Here is an 18,432-nt window from a genome sequence, read left to right on the forward strand (position 1 = left end):
AGTTTGGTTCTTTTATGAATTTATTATGGGTCTACTGAAAAAGTGACCAAATCTGCTGGGTCAAAAGTATACATACAGCAATGTTAATATTTGGTTACATGTCCCTTGGCAAGTTTCACTGCAATAAGTCGCTTTTGGTAGCCATCCACAAGCTTCTGGTTGACTTTTTGACCACTCCTCTTGACAAAATTGGTGCAGTTAAATTTGTTGGTTTTCTATCATGGACTTGTTTCTTCAGCATTGTCCACACGTTTAAGTCAGGACTTTGGAAGACCATTCTAAAACCTTAATTCTAGCCTGATTTAGCCATTCCTTTACTACTGACATCACATGGACAAATATAAGACATTCTGGAGGAAAGTTCTATGGTCAGATGAAACAAAAATTGAGCTGTTTGGCCACAATACCCAGCAATGTGTTTGGAGGAGAAAAGGTGAGGCCTTTAATCCCAGGAACACCATTCCTACCGTCAAGCATGGTGGTGGTAGTATTATGATCTGGGCCTGTTTTGCTGCCAATGGAACTGGTGCTTTACAGAGAGTAAATGGGACAATGAAAAATGAGGATTACCGTATTTTTCGGACTATAAGTCGCAGTTTTTTTCATAGTCTGGCCGGGGGTGCGACTTATACTCAGGAGCGACTTATGTGTGAAATGATTAACACATTACCGTAAAATATCAAATAATATTATTTAGCTCATTCACGTAAGAGACTAGACGTATAAGATTTCATGGGATTTAGTGATTAGGAGTGACAGATTGTTTGGTAAACGTATAGCACGTTCTATATGTTATAGTTATTTGAATGACTCTTACCATAATATGTTACGTTAACATACCAGGCACGTTCTCAGTTGGTTATTTATGCGTCATATAACGCACACTTATTCAGCCTGTTGTTCACTATTCTTTACTTATTTTAAATTGCCTTTCAAATGTCTATTCTTGGTGTTGGGTTTTATCCAATAAATTTCCCCCAAAAATGCGACTTATACTCCAGTGCGACTTATATATGTTTTTTTCCTTCTTTATTATGCATTTTCGGCCGGTGCGATTTATACTCCGGAGCGATTTATACTCCGAAAAAAACGGTACATAACAGTTGCCAAAACTTTTGATCACTTCGTGTTCTCACTTTATTCACAATATACTTCATAAGTAATCCCAATAAAATAAATAAATACATAAATAATACTCAGTGAAGTAAGTTACATTTCATATGGTGAGATGAGTAAGATTATCTTGAAAATGAACGGATGAATGGATGAAATAAATTTAGAATGTTTATCATGGTTCTTCTTCTTTGTACTTTGTAAACACTTTAAGTTTGAATAGTTTCTTGAAGTGGTTTGATTGCTTTGCTTAATCCATTCCATTAATTCCACATATTGATATACTGAAGGTGTTAAGTGTTGTATGTGCATACAAATGTTTTAAATTACGTTTTTCTCTATGATTATATTTCTCCTCTTCTTTTGAGAAGAATTGTTGTATATTCTTTGGTAGCAGGTTATAGAGGAGAAAAGGTGAAGCCTTTAATCCCAGGAACACCAATTCCTACTGTCAAGCATGGTGGTGGTAGTATTATGCTCTGGGCCTGTTTTGCTGCCAATGGAACTGGTGCTTTACAGAGAGTAAATGGGACAATGAAAAAGGAGGATTACCTCCAAATTCTTCAGGACAACCTAAAATCATCAGCCCGGAGGTTGGGTGTTCAAACAGGACAATGACCCCAAACACACGTCATAAGTGGTAAAGGAATGGCTAGATCAGGCTATAATTAAGGTTTTAGAATGGCCTTTCCAAAAGTCCTGACTTAAACGTGTGGACAATGCTGAAGAAACAAGTCCATGTCAGAAAACCAACAAATTTAGCTGAAATGCACCAATTTTGTCAAGAAGAGAGGTCAAAAATTCAACCAGAAGCTTGTGGATGGCTACCAAAAGCACCGTATTGCAGGGAAACTTGCCAAGGGACATATAACCATTGATTGATTGATTGATTGATTGAAACTTTTATTAGTAGATTGCACAGTACAGTACATATTCCGTACAATTGACCACTAAATGGTAACACCCGAATACGTTTTTCAACTTGTTTAAGTCGGGGTCCACGTTAATCAATTCATGCTGTATGTATACTTTTGACCCAGCAGATTTGGTCACATTTTCAGTAGACCCATAATAAATTCATAAAAGAACCAAACTTCATGAATGTTTTTTTTGTGACCAACAAGTATGTGCTCCCATCACTCTATCACAAAAAAACTAAGAGTTGTAGAAATTCTTGGAAACTCAAGACAGCCATGACATTATGTTCTTTACAAGTGTATAAAACTTTTGACCCTGACTGTATTTGCAGGAACCACAGACATTTTATCAGGATGCTGAACTTGATGTAAATGTTAAGCCAAAAGCCATCCGTCTGTTTTTGTTGTCCTATTTAGCAAACAATTAGTCACTGAAAACACTGTTTATTTTTCTCTATGTGGGGAAACAAATTGGCTTGACCTCGCACTGCAGCGTCTCCTTCAGGTTATAAATGTCGTAAACAAACGTAATTAAGATCAGCTTCAGTCGTTACATTAATGGACATAATGGACACGGTTTTAATGGGCATCCTCATTTGCATCACATGCTAATTATCATGATCATTTTGGATCATCTGTGGCCTGCAATTACTCCCCCACCCTCACCCCTCCCATCACACACACACACAAACATTTATCCGTAAATCTACTGTGCGTCCTTTTATTTCACTCTGGGGGGGTAGTTAGCATCATTTAATTGAAAAGATTAAAAGCAACAACACAAGAAAAGATGTACAAGTAAACGAGCAAGACTGCATTCACCTGCCACCATATTAAGTGTAAGTGTCCAATGAGAGCCTACAGACATATCAACAATTCTGCCTTCAGCAACCCGCGGCTCTTTAGTGCCGCCCTAGTGGCTCCCTGGAGCATTTTTTAAAAAAGGATTGAAAATGGAAAAAGATGGGGGAAAAATAATGTTTTTGTTTTAGTATGTTTTTCGTGTGAGGACCAACATGACACAAACCTTCCCAATTGTTAGGAAGCCCACTGTTCAATATGTTTGTGTGTATGCTTCACTGATGAGAGTATTTGGTGAACATCATTCTGTCCTACTCATTTCGGTGGACTGTTTGTTTACATGTAAAATCTTCCACTCCTCCTTTGTCTCATTTTGTCCACCAAACGTTTTGTACTGTGCGTGAATGCACAAAGGTGCGCTTTGTTGATGTTGCTGACTTGTTGGAGTGCTAATCAGGCATATTTGGTCACTGCATGACTGCAAGCTAATCAATGCTAACATGCTATTTAGGCCAGTGGTCCCCAACCACCGGGCCGCGGCCCGGTACCGGTCCGTGGATAGATTGGTACCGGGCCGCACAAGAAAAAAAAATAATAATAAAAAAAAAATATATATATATATATATATATATATATATTTTTTTTTTTTTTTAAATTAAATCATTCTGTTATTAATATTTCTGGTTCCTACATTATATATCAAATTAATATAGATCAATACAGTCTGCAGGGATACAGTCCGTAAGCACACATGATTGTATTTTTTTTATGACAAAATGTTGTCAAATTTTGGGACAAATTTTCGAGCGTTGACCGGTCCGCAGTTACAAAAAGGTTGGGGACCACTGATTTAGGCTTGCCGTATGTACATATTGCATCATTATGCCTCATTTGTTGGTACATTTGAGCTCATTTAATATCCTTTACTTTTATCCTCTTTGTATATAATTTAGTTTTGCATGTCTCATGACACACTATCTGTATGTAATATTAAGTTAAAGTTAAAGTTAAAGTACCAATGATTGTCACACACACACTAGGTGTGGTGAAATTTGTCCTCTGCATTTGACTCATCCCCTTGATCACCCCCTTGGGAGGTGAGGTGAGCAGTGGGCAGCAGCGGTGGCCGCACCTAGGAATCATTTTTGGTAATTTAACCCCCAATTCCAACCCTTGATGCTGAGTGCCAAGCAGGGAGGTAATGGGTCTCATTTTTATAGTCTTTGGTATGACTCGGCCAGGGTTTGAACTCACAACCTACCGATCTCAGGGCGGACACTCTAACCACTAGGCCACTGAGTAGTAGTAGTAGTATTGGCTGCATTTCTGATAGTTGTTTGTGTGCCATGTTGTTCCAGACCACAGCAAACATTACCTAGCTTGCCAAAGATTGTAATGAATCTATTAAAAGAAGACAGCCTGCCATTTCCTTTAACTTGGACACACACATCTATACCTTTGGCCATCCTAAGCCGGTAATTTCCAGGAGTTATCTCACCTTCTGAGTCGCCTCTGATTTACTAATGGTTTTTAATGTTGTAAAAATGTGTAGAATAAATATTACATTTCAACATTTCTGATTTGCTTCAGCCTGCGACACATAGTCATTTTGATAGTAGGCTATTATAGCTAATATAGACACTTACTGTACGTCATGTGTTGCCTTCATTATAAGACTTATATACGGTTTTTAATTTTTTGCGGCTCCAGACAGATTTGTTTTTTGTACTTTTGGTCCAATATGGCTCTTTCAACGTTTTGGGTTGCCGACCCCTGCCCTAAAATAACGCATCGCAACTATGGCTGCCCTCAGAGGGCCACTTGGAACAGTGAGTAATGAATGAATATAAATTTACTGTATAAGGATTCACCTCATATTATTATTATAAATTTGAATATTTTTTATATGTACTCTGTAGGTAGGCAGATCAGTCGGCAGAATGTTGGTGTAGAATTTACAATGATTTAAAAAAAAAAAATTAAACTAGGAATTAGGGCAGGGCGATATATCGAGTTTGTAAGATGTAACGATATATTTTTAAACAAGATATGAATTAAGAAAATATCGCAATATCGATATAATTTATTTCACTTTAAAATTACCAAACGCCGCTTATTTGTTGTGTTCCTTGTTTTCCCTCCATGGGCTACTAAATCCCTCCCCTTCCTCCTTCCTCCTCCAAGACGTGCTTGCACGTATAAGAACATCCATGATTGGTTGGTTGTTTACTATGATGATATTGGTTAGGCATAGGCCAATCAGAGGCAAGATAGGGTGGGTCAGCAAACCTGGAAAAGAATTAAAAAGTGCCTGCCTGCAAATGTATTTTTTTATCTGAGTTTGATACAATTTTGTATTATTTGCGCAGCTATGTTATTAATTTTACGTAGAAATATATATTTTGTCTATATTATGTATGTTATGTAATTCTGTGCAACTTAAACAGTTTATTTTCTGTGCCGTTAATACCCATCTTGACTAACTGGGTTAATAAAAGTGTTTACAGTACAATTGTCATTCACTTCAATTTCACTGAATATCGCTCAAAAATGAATATCTTTATATGTATACTTTCACCGGAAAATATATCGAGATATATATCGAATATCAAGTTTAAGTAAAAATATATCGAGATATACTTTTTCGTCCATATCGCCCAGCCCTGCTATGAATGGAAAAACAGTACCACTATTTTTTCAAACGGTAAAATTTGGGCGACTGAACAGTCATTATCTTACAGAAATCTATGGTTCTTCCATTTATGGCATATTACTGTAAATAAAACAACAGTACCACTGTTCTTATACGGTCCATTTCTGGTGACTGTTTTTACGATGTATTACTTTTATGGAATGCCACAAATATTCACAGACACAAGGTAAAATCATTTTTTCGTTTTTATTGTAGCAACATGGTGCTTAACGTTCTGGAGTGCACCAACGGAACTTTTGTGTGTGTCTGTTGACAAGTTAAGTTTGATGCAATGTTGTTGTGTTGTTTGGATAAAAAAAACAGATTGTGTAGCTATCATCTCCTTGTTATGTCGGTTTGATATATATATATATATATATATATATATATATATATATACATATATATATATACACTACCGTTCAAAAGTTTGGGGTCACATTGAAATGTCCTTATTTTTGAAGGAAAAGCACTGTACTTTTCAATGAAGATAACTTTAAACTAGTCTTAACTTTAAAGAAATACACTCTATACATTGCTAATGTGGTAAATGTGCAATATCTACATAGGTGTATAGAGGCACATTTCCAGCAACTATCACTCCAGTGTTCTAATGGTACAATGTGTTTGCTCATTGGCTCAGAAGGCTAATTGATGATTAGAAAACCCTTGTGCAATCATGTTCACACATCTGAAAACAGTTTAGCTCATTACAGAAGCTACAAAACTGACCTTCCTTTGAGCAGATTGAGTTTCTGGAGCATCACATTTGTGGGGTCAATTAAACGCTCAAAATGGCCAGAAAAAGAGAACTTTCATCTGAAACTCGACAGTCTATATTTGTTCTTAGAAATGAAGGCTATTCCATAAAATTGTTTGGGTGACCCCAAACTTTTGAACGGTAGTGTATATATATATATATATATATATATATATATATATATATATATATATATATATATATATATATATATATATATATATATATATATATATATATATATATATATTAGGGGTGTAACGGTACGTGTATTTGTATTGAACCGTTTCAGTACGGGGGATCCGGTTCGGTTTAGAGGTGTACCGAACGAGTTTCCACATGGACATATTAAGTATGTCTTTTCTTTTCACCGGACATGTCCTCTTTTGCGGAGCTGTCAGGGCGGAATTTCTTAAATGCCTCAAATGTCCGGCATTTTGAGTTAGGGTTGCGTGTATTTTCAATGTACGTTCAGGGTTAAGAAGGGGTTAAAAACAAAACAAATTGTGCGGGCAGCAGCATTGGTGAGGGAGGGGCAGAGACAGAGAAAGCGAGAGAGTTATGATAAACACGCATGCGTCGCCAGGTTCTGCTTTTTATCCATAGATTTATCAGATTTAATGTATTATTATCTATAGCAGGGGTGTCAAAAGTGTGCCCCGGAGGCCATTTGCGGCCCACAGCTAATGTTTTAAAGGCCCACGGCACATTCTAAAAATACTATTAAAATAAACAAAGACATAACAAAAGTGAAATAAAAAAGCTTAAAGGTTAAATGTAATTTAGAAAAAGTTGCAATGTTGACTAATAAAACAAAGCTGTTTTTTTTCTTTCAAACTGTCATTGCTCAAAACATAATATTGAATCAAAATCAATGTTATTATGAATTATTGACCTGTCCAAGGTTCCGATTACTTCACATCAAATATTCCATTAAGAAAAATATTTTTGGTGGAAGATTTTGCAAATTTGGTAAAAAATTACCCAAAAATGTATATTTTGTTGTTTTCTTACTGTACCGAAAATGAACCGAACCATGACCTCTAAACCGAGGTACGTACCGAACCGACATTTTTGTGTACCGTTACACCCGTAATATATATATATATATATATATATATATATATATATATATATACAGTATACAAATATGTTGTCTTCAAAGTGTGCAGTTTTTTACTAAATTACTAAAATTGATTCTAATGGGGTATGTACCAACTTTTAGGTGTATGAATTGATTTACGTGGACCCCGACTTAAACAAGTTGAAAAACTTATTTGGGTGTTACCATTTAGTGGTCAGTTGTACGGAATATGTACTGTACTGTACAATCTACTAATACAAGTTTCAATCAATCAATCAAACGAACCATGTTGGAGAACCAGTTAATTCGTGAATTGAGGTTCCACTGTATCTACATCAGAAAGGGTTCAATCTTACCTGAGCGTAAACATCTCCACGGTAGAGTAGGCTGACACTGTGACGTAGGTTGAGACCGTCTCTCTCTGACTCACTGGTGTGGTCGGGACCAAAATCATGAAGTTATGATCCAGTCTGTGTTCAGCCAGTTGGGGTGGAATAGGATTCCGGTAGAGTCTTACACCGCCGATCCTTCTCAGCGGTGTGGAGGTATAAGACCCAAACAGCCCTTCCTGGCTTGAGCGGATGAAGTTTTCCTTCTTGGCCTCCTCCGAGTGGCATTCCCCTCCCTCGGTGGATTGCAGGATGTAGTAAAGCTCCACTGGGGTTCCCTCAGAAGCTTCCAGGTTCTTTTGTCGTCCTGGCACAATGCTAGGCGGACTGAACCAGCTCGCCAAGGGCTCCAGCTCGGCCACACAAAGCCCTAGCGGCCCCTTCAGCAGGCAGGTACCGTGCACCTCCTGGGTCTCATGGAAGGCAAACATGTGCACGCATGGTAGCTTGTCGATAGCACTGTAGTCATCCCAGTCCCTGCCTGCGATGTAAAACAGGACTTGGACTTTGGGCTTGGCCAGGTGAATCTTTGTATTCATGATAAAAGTCTGAACTTTCCAATTAAAAGTGAAAAGTGATGACGCGGGGAAAACCCCCGGGCTCTGGAGGAGCTCTAAAGGGACCGGCTGCTCCACAGAGAGGGGTCCGTAGCTGGAGTTGACTGAAGGTAAATTCCTGGCCTGGTGGATGAAGAAAGGCTCGGTGCGTGACATCAGGCTAGAGTTTCTCATGAAGTCTTGATTGCTTTCTTTGAGGAAAAATGCCAAGTCAGTGTTGAGCACCTGGTAGTTGACAGGCAGATATGTGGGGATTGAAGTATATCTCTGCAGTCCTTCTACGACACGGCAGTCAGCCACTGCGGGAAAGAGGAGAGCAGCCGAGTCAGGAGTTTGTGGGGATTGACAGCCATGGTAAGTAGCACTTAACTAACTAACTTTAATCATTACAATTTCATTTACTTTGCAATCAACACTCTATTAGAGTTAAAGTACCACTGATAGTCACACACACATTAAGTGTGGTGAAATTACCCTCTGCATTTGACCCATCCCTTTGTTCCACACCCTGGGAGGTGCGGGGAGCAGTGAGCAGCAGCGGTGGCCGCTCTCGGGAATCGTTTTGGTGATTTAACCCCCAATTCCCCAATTCCAACCCTTGATGCTGAGGTAATGGGTCTCATTTGTATAGTCATTGGTAGGGATGATGCTCGAAACAGGTTCTCCCGGTTGTTCGATAAGAAAAGAACCGATTCCATGGACTCTAATCCCTTTTTGAGAACCGGTTCCCGTTATCAAGGCCACTATAGTAAAGAAAAAGAGTTGGTTCTTTATTCGAATCCCTGGGAACGAATCCCTTCCCATAGGAAATGCCCTGTGGCACGTCCCAGAAAATGACGTAGCTCAGTCATTAGGCGGCAGATACAGAAGCAGCAACAAGGTTTATTATATATATACTTTTTTGTATTCTATTTTAGTTACTTTAAATTTACAACCCCCTGGCGCTGTTTGGTCATGTTTTTGTACTGTTCTGTACTGTCTTTGTTTCTCGTCTGTTTGTAATTGAAATTTATAAATAAAGGTTTAAAAAAAAAAAAAAAAGGAGCAGCAACAACAATGGACTGCTTCAACCTGCAGCGCCAATTCCAGTGATAGTGCTGGTGAGTAACTAATGTTTACTGTTGCCGGTTCATTTCCATATCTGCTCAGTCGTAGCCTTTAGGCTAAAATAACGTTACCTCTTATGTCAACCAGGACTGCAGTAATGTTAGCTAGACTAACGTTACCTAAGCATAGTCAGTGGCTAACGGTAACGTTAACGTTAGTCTTTTTGTATGTGTCTGATAACGTTAACGTTATCTTAAAGCCTACACCAGTGGTCCCCAACCACCGGGCCGCGGCTCGGTACCGCTCCGTGGAATGATTGGTACCGGGCCGCTCACGAAAAAAAAAAATATATATATTTTTTTTTATTAAATCAACATAAAAAACACAAGATACACTTACAATTAGTGCACCAACCCAAAAAACCTCCCTCCCCCATTCACACTCATTCGCACAAAAGGCTTGTTTCTTTCTGTTATTAATGTTTCTGGTTCCTACATTATATATCAATATAGATGAATACAGTCTGCAGGGATACAGTCCGTAAGCACACATGATTGTATTTTTTTGCGACAAAAAATTAAATAAATAAAAAATACCATTATTTATTATTATTTGTACTATTTTCAGTTTTGTGCCTAAGGGACTGATTTTATTTAACACTATATTATTATTTATACACCTATAGTGATTACAGAGACAGGTTGTTTTTATGTTACTGTATATATTTGTTTTTCTGAAAAATCCCACGTAATATACTTTGGGTAACAACAGTCAATATTATTATTATTATTTTATTTTTTTTAAGGGGGGTAACAGTCAATATTTATTTATTTATTTATTTCTTTATTCTTATAAAATAAAAGTGAGCTTTTGTTGAACCAAATATTGTGTGTTTTTTTCCATATACAACAACCTATCTGGATTTGATAAGAGAATCGATAAGGAATCGATAATGGGCTTGAACTCGATAATTTCTTATCAAACATCATCACTAGTCATTGGTATGACTAGACCGGGGTTTGAACTCCCGACCTACCAATCTTAGGGCGGACGCTCTAACCACAAGGCCACTGAGCAGGTTACTTAATTGATAATTCATGCGTATTCGATATTGCTACTGACAATGAACATTGACATTGGGTCAAAGAAGCCTTTTAGACAAAAGAACAGGCTAGTTTAGTCATTTAATCATAATTGTTTTTAAATTATCCAAGATAAAAGGATAGAGGATTAACCAAAACAATGGTTGCCAATTTTTTTTTTACGTAACTGCGTTTTTCTTATACTTCAAATACTAGAGATGCTTTAAAATGTAATATCGGAAATTATCGGTATCGTTTTTTTTATTATCGGTATTGTTTTTTTTGTTGGTTTTTTTTGGTTTTTTAAATTAAATCAACATAAAAAACACAAGATACACTTACAATTAGTGCACCAACCCAAAAAAATACCTCCCTCCCCCATTTACACTCATTCACACTCATCCACACAAAAGGGTTGTTTCTTTCTGTTATTAATATTCTGGTTCCTACATTATATATCAATATATATCAATACAGTCTGCAAGGGATACAGTCCGTAAGCACACATGATTGTGCGTGCTGCTGGTCCACTAATAGTACTAACCTTTAACAGTTAATTTTACTCATTTTCATTAATTACTAGTTTCTATGTAACTGTTTTTATATTGTTTTACTTAATTTTTTATTCAATAATTTTTTTTTAATTTATTTATTTTATTTTATTAATTTTTTTAAAAAGGACCTTATCTTCACCATACCTGGTTGTCCAAATTAGGCGTAATAATGTGTTAATTCCACGACTATATATATCGGTATCGGTTGATATCGGTATCGGTAATTAAGAGTTGGACAATATCGGATATCGACAAAAAAGCCATTATAGGACATCCCTATCAAATACGCTTTTAATTTAACATTTCATTTTGGGAGATGTTTATTTGTATGTTTGAAAATGAATACTGCTACTGCTATGAATACTTTATTATCCATATTACACTGTTATATTGTCCCGATACCAATATTTTAGTACCGGTACTGGTACCAAAATGTATTTTGATACTTTTCGATACATGTCGGGACTTTTTTAAATAAAAAGGGACCACAAAAAATGGCATTATTGGCTTTAATTTAACAAAAAATCTTACGGTAAATTAAACATATTTTTGTTATTGCAATCGAAGAACAATTTAGTCCTTAACTAAAATAGTGAACATACAAGACAACTTGTCTTTTAGTAGTAAGTAAACAAACAAAGGCTCCTAATTAGCCTGCTGACATATGCAGTAACATATTGTGTCATTTATCATTCTATTTTGTCCAAATTATGAGGGACAACATGTAAAAAGGGATTAATAATCCACTTGTTTATTTACTTTTAATTTCTGGTTACTTTGTCTTCTAACATGTTTTATTTACACTTCTGTTAAAATGTAATAATCACTTATTCTTCTGTTGTTTGGATACTTTACATTAGTTTTGGATGATACCACAAATTTAGGTATCGATCCGATACCAAGTAGTTACAGGATCATACATTGGTCATATTCAAAGTCCTCATGTGTCCAGGGACATATTTCCTGAGTTTATAAACATAATATGAATTTTTTTAAAAAGGAATTAAAGATTTTGTGCCGATAAAAAATATTGATGTCACCTTTATCTGTAGTTGTTAGGCCAAAATGTGTCCGTTCTCCCTTTTCTGTCTACACACTGTGTCTGCTTGTAAGTACTCAGTGATTGTGCACTGCCGAACATGCTCCTCTGCTCGCAAAAGCAGCAATGTAATGAGGTGACGACGACGCGCCGTCATGCCCGGGAAAAATAATGATCCTATTTGTAATTCCATTCTGAAAGGCAGACCATGATAATAATGATGCCAGCGACGGAACAAAAAGATCCTGAATCGATGACTCAGGCTTCAACTACGTGAAATTACAGCACAGTTGTAAGTAGAAAATGGACTTATATAGCAATTTATTATTTTCTTTAATGACAATTGACAATAATATTAAGAATAATGGATTTGATTTGGAGCCTTAATTTGAATTGTGATTATTGTTATGATGATTTTATTTATTTATTACTTATTTTTGCTATCTTGTAATTTTCTGTAAAGCACTTTAAATGGCGTTTGTACAAATTGTGCTCTTTAAATGAACTTGCCTTGACCTTGAGTACAAAACCCAAAACCAGTGAAGTTGGCGCGTTGTGTAATCCGTAAATAAAAACAGAATACAATGGTTTGCAAATCCTTTTCAACTTATATTCAATTGAATAGACTGACAAGGACAATATATATAGGGTTTCTTTCTTTCTTTCTTTCTTTCTTTCTTTAGTTTATTTCGAACATGAACACACTTACATCATAATACATCACACAATTTCATATCATTTCATTTTACATCATGCCCGAAAAGGAGTAGGAAGAAGCAAAGCTTATTTAATCCTACCCCTTTCCCACTTCAAAGCGTTTACAAATATATACATCATTTACTGACCTTTTTATATAATAAAATAACATCTATGAATGAGGAATACAACAGTTTTGTAATATGTAATTAATTAATTCAGTCATTATTAACATACTGAGATGAAGAATATCTTATTTTCAATAAGGTTGGAAGTATTTCTCATAATTCTTCTTCTTTGTACTTTGTAAGCACCATTAATTTGAACAACCTCTTAAACTGGATCATATTAGTACAATTTTTAACTTCTTTACTTAATCCATTCCATAATTTAATTCCACATACTGATATGCTGTACGTGCATATAAATGTTTTAAATTGTTTTTTCATCTAAGGTTATATTTCTCCTCTTCAGTTGAGAAGAATTGTTGTACATTATTTGGTAGCAGGTTATAGTTTGCTTTGTACATCATTTTAGCTGTTTGCAATTTTACCAAATCACCGAACTTTAATATTTTTGACTTAAAAAAATAAAGGGTTTGTATGTTCTCTATATCCAACATTATGTATTATTCTAACTGATTTTTTTTGTAACACGGTTAGCGAATGTAGCGCACATTTGAAGTTATGTCCCCATATTTCTGCACAATAACTCAGATATGGTAACACTAGCGAGCAGTAGAGAATATGAAGTGATTTTTGGCCCAGGACGTATTTAGATTTATTCATTATTGAAATGTTTTTTGCCACCTAATGTTGTATGTTTTGTATATGACATTTCCAGTTCATTTTATCATCTATTAATACTCCCAAAAGTCTGTTTTTTTTACCCTTTCGATGTCTACTCCGTCTATTTGTATTCGTGTACAATGCTCTTTTCTACTATTACCAAATAGCATTATTTTAGTTTTACTGAGATTCAAAGATAGTCTGTTTTTGTCAAACCATCTTTTTAATTTGTTCATTTCTTCTGTTATTATTTGTATTATCTTCTGTGTGTTCTCTCCTGAATTTATATATATATATATATATATATATATATATATATATATATATATATATATATATATATATATATATATAATATATATATATATATATATATATATATATATATATATATATATACACATATATATATATATATATATATATATATATATATATATATATATACATATATATATATATATATATATATATATATATATATATATATATATATATATATATATATATATATATATATATATATATATATATATATATATATATATATATATATATATATATACAAACACACACACACACACACACACATATATACCTCTATATATATACAAACCCCGTTTCCATATGAGTTGGGAAATTGTGTTAGATGTAAATATAAACAGAATACAATGATTTGCAAATCCTTTTCAACCCATATTCAGTTGAATATGCTACAAAGACATCATATTTAATGTTCAAACTGATAAACATATTTTTTTTTGCAAATAATCATTAACTTTAGAATTTGATGCCAGCAACACGTGACAAAGAAGTTGGGAAAGGTGGCAATAAATACTGATAAAGTTGAGGAATGCTCATCAAACACTTATTTGGAAAATCCCACAGATGAACAGGCAAATTGGGAACAGGTGGGTGCCATGATTGGGTATAAAAGTAGATTCCATGAAATGCTCAGTCATTCACAAACAAGGATGGGGCGAGGGTCACCACTTTGTCAACAAATGCGTGAGCAAATTGTTGAACAGTTTAAGAAAACCTTTCTCAACCAGCTATTGCAAGGAATTTGGGGATTTCACCATCTACGGTCCGTAATATCATCAAAGGGTTCAGAGAATCTGGAGAAATCACTGCACGTAAGCAGCTAAGCCCGTGACCTTCGATCCCTCAGGCTGTACTGCATCAACAAGCAACATCAGTGTGTAAAGGATATCACCACATGGGCTCAGGAACACTTCAGAAACCCACTGTCAGTAACTACAGTTGGTCGCTACATCTGTAAGTGCAAGTTAAAACTATCCAATGCAAGGCGAAAACCGTTTATCAACAACACCCAGAAACGCCGTCGGCTTTGCTGGGCCTGAGCTCATCTAAGATGGACTGATACAAAGTGGAAAAGTGTTCTGTGGTCTGACGAGTCCATATTTCAAATTGTTTTTGGAAACTGTGGACGTCGTGTCCTCCGGACCAAAGAGGAAAAGAACCATCCGGATTGTTATAGGCGCAAAGTTGAAAAGCCAGCATCTGTGATGGTATGGGGGTGTATTAGTGCCCAAGACATGGGTAACTTACACATCTGTGAAGGCACCATTAATGCTGAAAGGTACATACAGGTTTTGGAGCAACATATGTTGCCATCCAAGCAACGTTACCATGGACGCCCCTGCTTATTTCAGCAAGACAATGCCAAGCCACGTGTTACATCAACGTGGCTTCATAGTAAAAGAGTGCGAGTACTAGACTGGCCTGCCTGTAGTCCAGACCTGTCTCCCATTGAAAATGTGTGGCGCATGATGAAGCCTAAAATACCACAACGGAGACCCCCGGACTGTTGAACAACTTAAGCTGTACATCAAGCAAGAATGGGAAAGAATTCCATATGAGAAGCTTCAAAAATGTGTCTCCTCAGTTCCCAAACGTTTACTGAGTGTTGTTAAAAGGAAAGGTTATGTAACACAGTGGTGAACATGCCCTTTCCCAACTACTTTGGCATGTGTTGCAGCCATGAAATTCTAAGTGAATTATTATTTGCAAAAAAAAAAAAAAAGTTTATGAGTTTGAACATCAAATATCTTGTCTTTGTAGTGCATTCAACTGAATATGGGATGAAAAGGATTTGCAAATCATTGTATTCCGTTTATATTTACATCTAACACAATTTCCCAACTCATATGGAAACGGGGTTTGTAGATTCCATGAAATGCTCAGTCATTCACAAATCAAATTGTTGGGTGACTCACTTGCACTAATATGCAAGATAAAATAGTTATTGCAGTGCTGTCAAATTATACATTTTTTGGCCGGGTTGATTACACTTTTGAATGTTGAACTTAAACCACAGTAAATTAGATGCTTGCATAATTTGAATTAACATGAAAGACCCCAATCATCTACTTTCGGCTTCACCCCGTTAAGGGTCGCCACAGCAAGTCAATTGCATGAATGTTTTGGCTTACTTTTTACACCCGATGCCCTTCTTGAAGTAACCCTGATAAAAATAACTACAAAACGTATTTCTACTGGTTTTCAAAAACAAGGTTTAGATCAACTGTACCACTGATTTTCTTTAATATAAATAATATATTGTTTCAGTCGTCCCTCGCTACATGGCAAATTATTCATTTATTATGTACTTTTGAAAAAGCTTTTTTTAAAGCATATTCCATATGTTTTTTTCCCTAAATTGAGTGTTTGCTATGAGTTTTATGTTGTGCTAATTCATTAATAATTGCCAAGCAGAACTTCTGTTTCAGTATTAAGGGTCTATGTTCACTGCGACAATCTCCAAATTGTCGCAGTGATCAAATGGATCAACTTTTTGATGGACTTCATCTTTAACTCCTGCCTCATCAATAACACATCTCCACATTGGTTGGTGAGACGTTGGCAAGAGCAATATCAAAGGACAGGAGCTGGAGAGTTGGCGTAGCACTTCAGGCTAATGAGACTGCTATAAACTATCAGATATTACAGCTGTGGAATGTCAACGCAGACACGGAATGCTAACATCAAAGCTTACTATCGTAGTTGCGACTGAAGCAAATGTAAAGGAGATTGCATGGGTGTCATTTCATTTTGAAGGGCTCTAATAATGTACAAAAAAACATATTAAGAAGGTTGTATACAGTGTTTTAATGCTCTACAAATAAAAACATCTTTGATTTATTACTAATATTGGTTCTTTGCAAGAATGTATTTATCGCGGTCATGTCTGGTCTCAATTGACCACGATAAATACTGTAAATATGCCATTAAATCATAAAAGCAATGTTAATGTTCTTCATTCTAGACACCTGCACCTGTCCATTTGTCGAAGGAGAGACAACGAGAATGCGGGCTCCCGTGGATATGGTTAAAAAAAAGGTAGCGTGTGCTTTGTATTACCTGGCCAACGAGGGAAGACTACGGAAAACATCGAATGCATTTGGACTGGCAAAGCAGACTGTATCAGTTATTGTCCTCCACTCGGGATGGTTCCCGCTGGCCCCACCATGGACTGGACTTTCGCTGATGTGTTGGACTTTCACAATATTATGTCAGACCCACTCGACACCGAGGATGTCGTTGTGGCTTGTACAGCCCTTTGAGACACTAGTGATTTAGGGCTATATAAATAAACATTGATTGATTGATTGATTGATGTACGTCGCGGACGCAACGTCTAGGTCCAGAGTATATAAAGTCACCAAAAACGAATGGAAAATGAAGGTGAAGGCAAAAGAGTGAGGAGTGTCCTGACCAGATATCTAGATCCCTAGATTGATTGATGGGGGTGTGAAAAGACCATTCTGTGTGTGTGGACAAGGATAAGGTTAGGTGGGATTTACCCTGGATAACCTTAGTGTAGAAGGGGCCTCAGATACCCATTCATGGTTAAGGTTGGAGATTAGAGATGTCCGATAATATCGGCCGATAGATGCTTTAAAATGTAATATCGGAAATTATCGGTATCGTTTTTTTTTACTATCTTTTTTTTTTTTTTTTTTTTTTTTTTAAATCAACATAAAAAACACAAGATACACTTACAATTAGTGCACCAACCCAAAAAAAACCTCCCTCCCCCATTTACACTCATTCACACAAAAGGGTTGTTTCTTTCTATTATTAATATTCTGGTTCCTACATTATATATCAATATATATCAATACAGTCTGCAAGGGATACAGTCCGTAAGCACACATGATTGTCCACTAATAGTACTAACCTTTAACAGTTAATTTTACCCATTTTCATTAATTACTAGTTTCTATGTAACTGTTTTTGTATTGTTTTACTTTCTTTTTTATTCAAGAAAATGTTTTTAATTTATTTATCTTATTTTAATCAATCAAATTAGGCATAATAATGTGTTAATTCCACGACTGTATATATCGGTATCGGTTGATATCGGTATCGGTAATTAAGATATGGACAATATCGGAATATCGGATATCGGCAAAAAGCCATTATCGGACATCCCTATTAGAGATGTCCGATTAATATCGGACTGTGGCCGTATAAACAACTTTAACACTGTTACAAATATGCGCCACACTGTGAACCCACACCAAACAAGAATGACAAACACGTTTCGAGAGAACATCCGCACCGTAACACAACAGAACAAATACCCAGAACCCCTTGCCGCATTAACTCTTCCGGGACGCTACAATATACACCCCCCGCTACCCTACGCCCCCCCAACCCCTCCCCAACCCCCCCCACCTCAACCTCCTCATGCTCTCTCAGGGAGAGCATGTCCCAAATTCCAAGCTGCTTTTTTGAGGCATGTTAAAAAAAATAATGCACTTTGTGACTTCAATAATAAATATGGCAGTGCCATGTTGGCATTTGTTTCCATAACTTGAGTTGATTTATTTTGGAAAACGTTGTTACGTTGTTTAATGCATCCAGCGGGGCATCACAACAAATTA

General features: G+C 36.1%; 1 protein-coding gene across 1 annotated transcript in view; it reads right to left on the reverse strand.

Annotated features, from left to right (window-relative positions):
- The window catches only part of si:dkeyp-14d3.1 (transmembrane protein 132C), a 441,788-nt gene that overhangs the window by 327,025 nt on the left and 96,331 nt on the right, over positions 1-18,432 (reverse strand). The window contains exon 2 of the mRNA XM_062051096.1: positions 7,724-8,612. Coding sequence (XP_061907080.1) covers positions 7,724-8,612 — 889 coding nt within the window. The remainder of the gene's footprint in view (positions 1-7,723; positions 8,613-18,432) is intronic.

Source organism: Entelurus aequoreus, linkage group LG06 (assembly GCF_033978785.1).
Source record: "Entelurus aequoreus isolate RoL-2023_Sb linkage group LG06, RoL_Eaeq_v1.1, whole genome shotgun sequence".
In the NCBI taxonomy this organism is placed as follows: Eukaryota; Metazoa; Chordata; class Actinopteri; order Syngnathiformes; family Syngnathidae; genus Entelurus; species Entelurus aequoreus.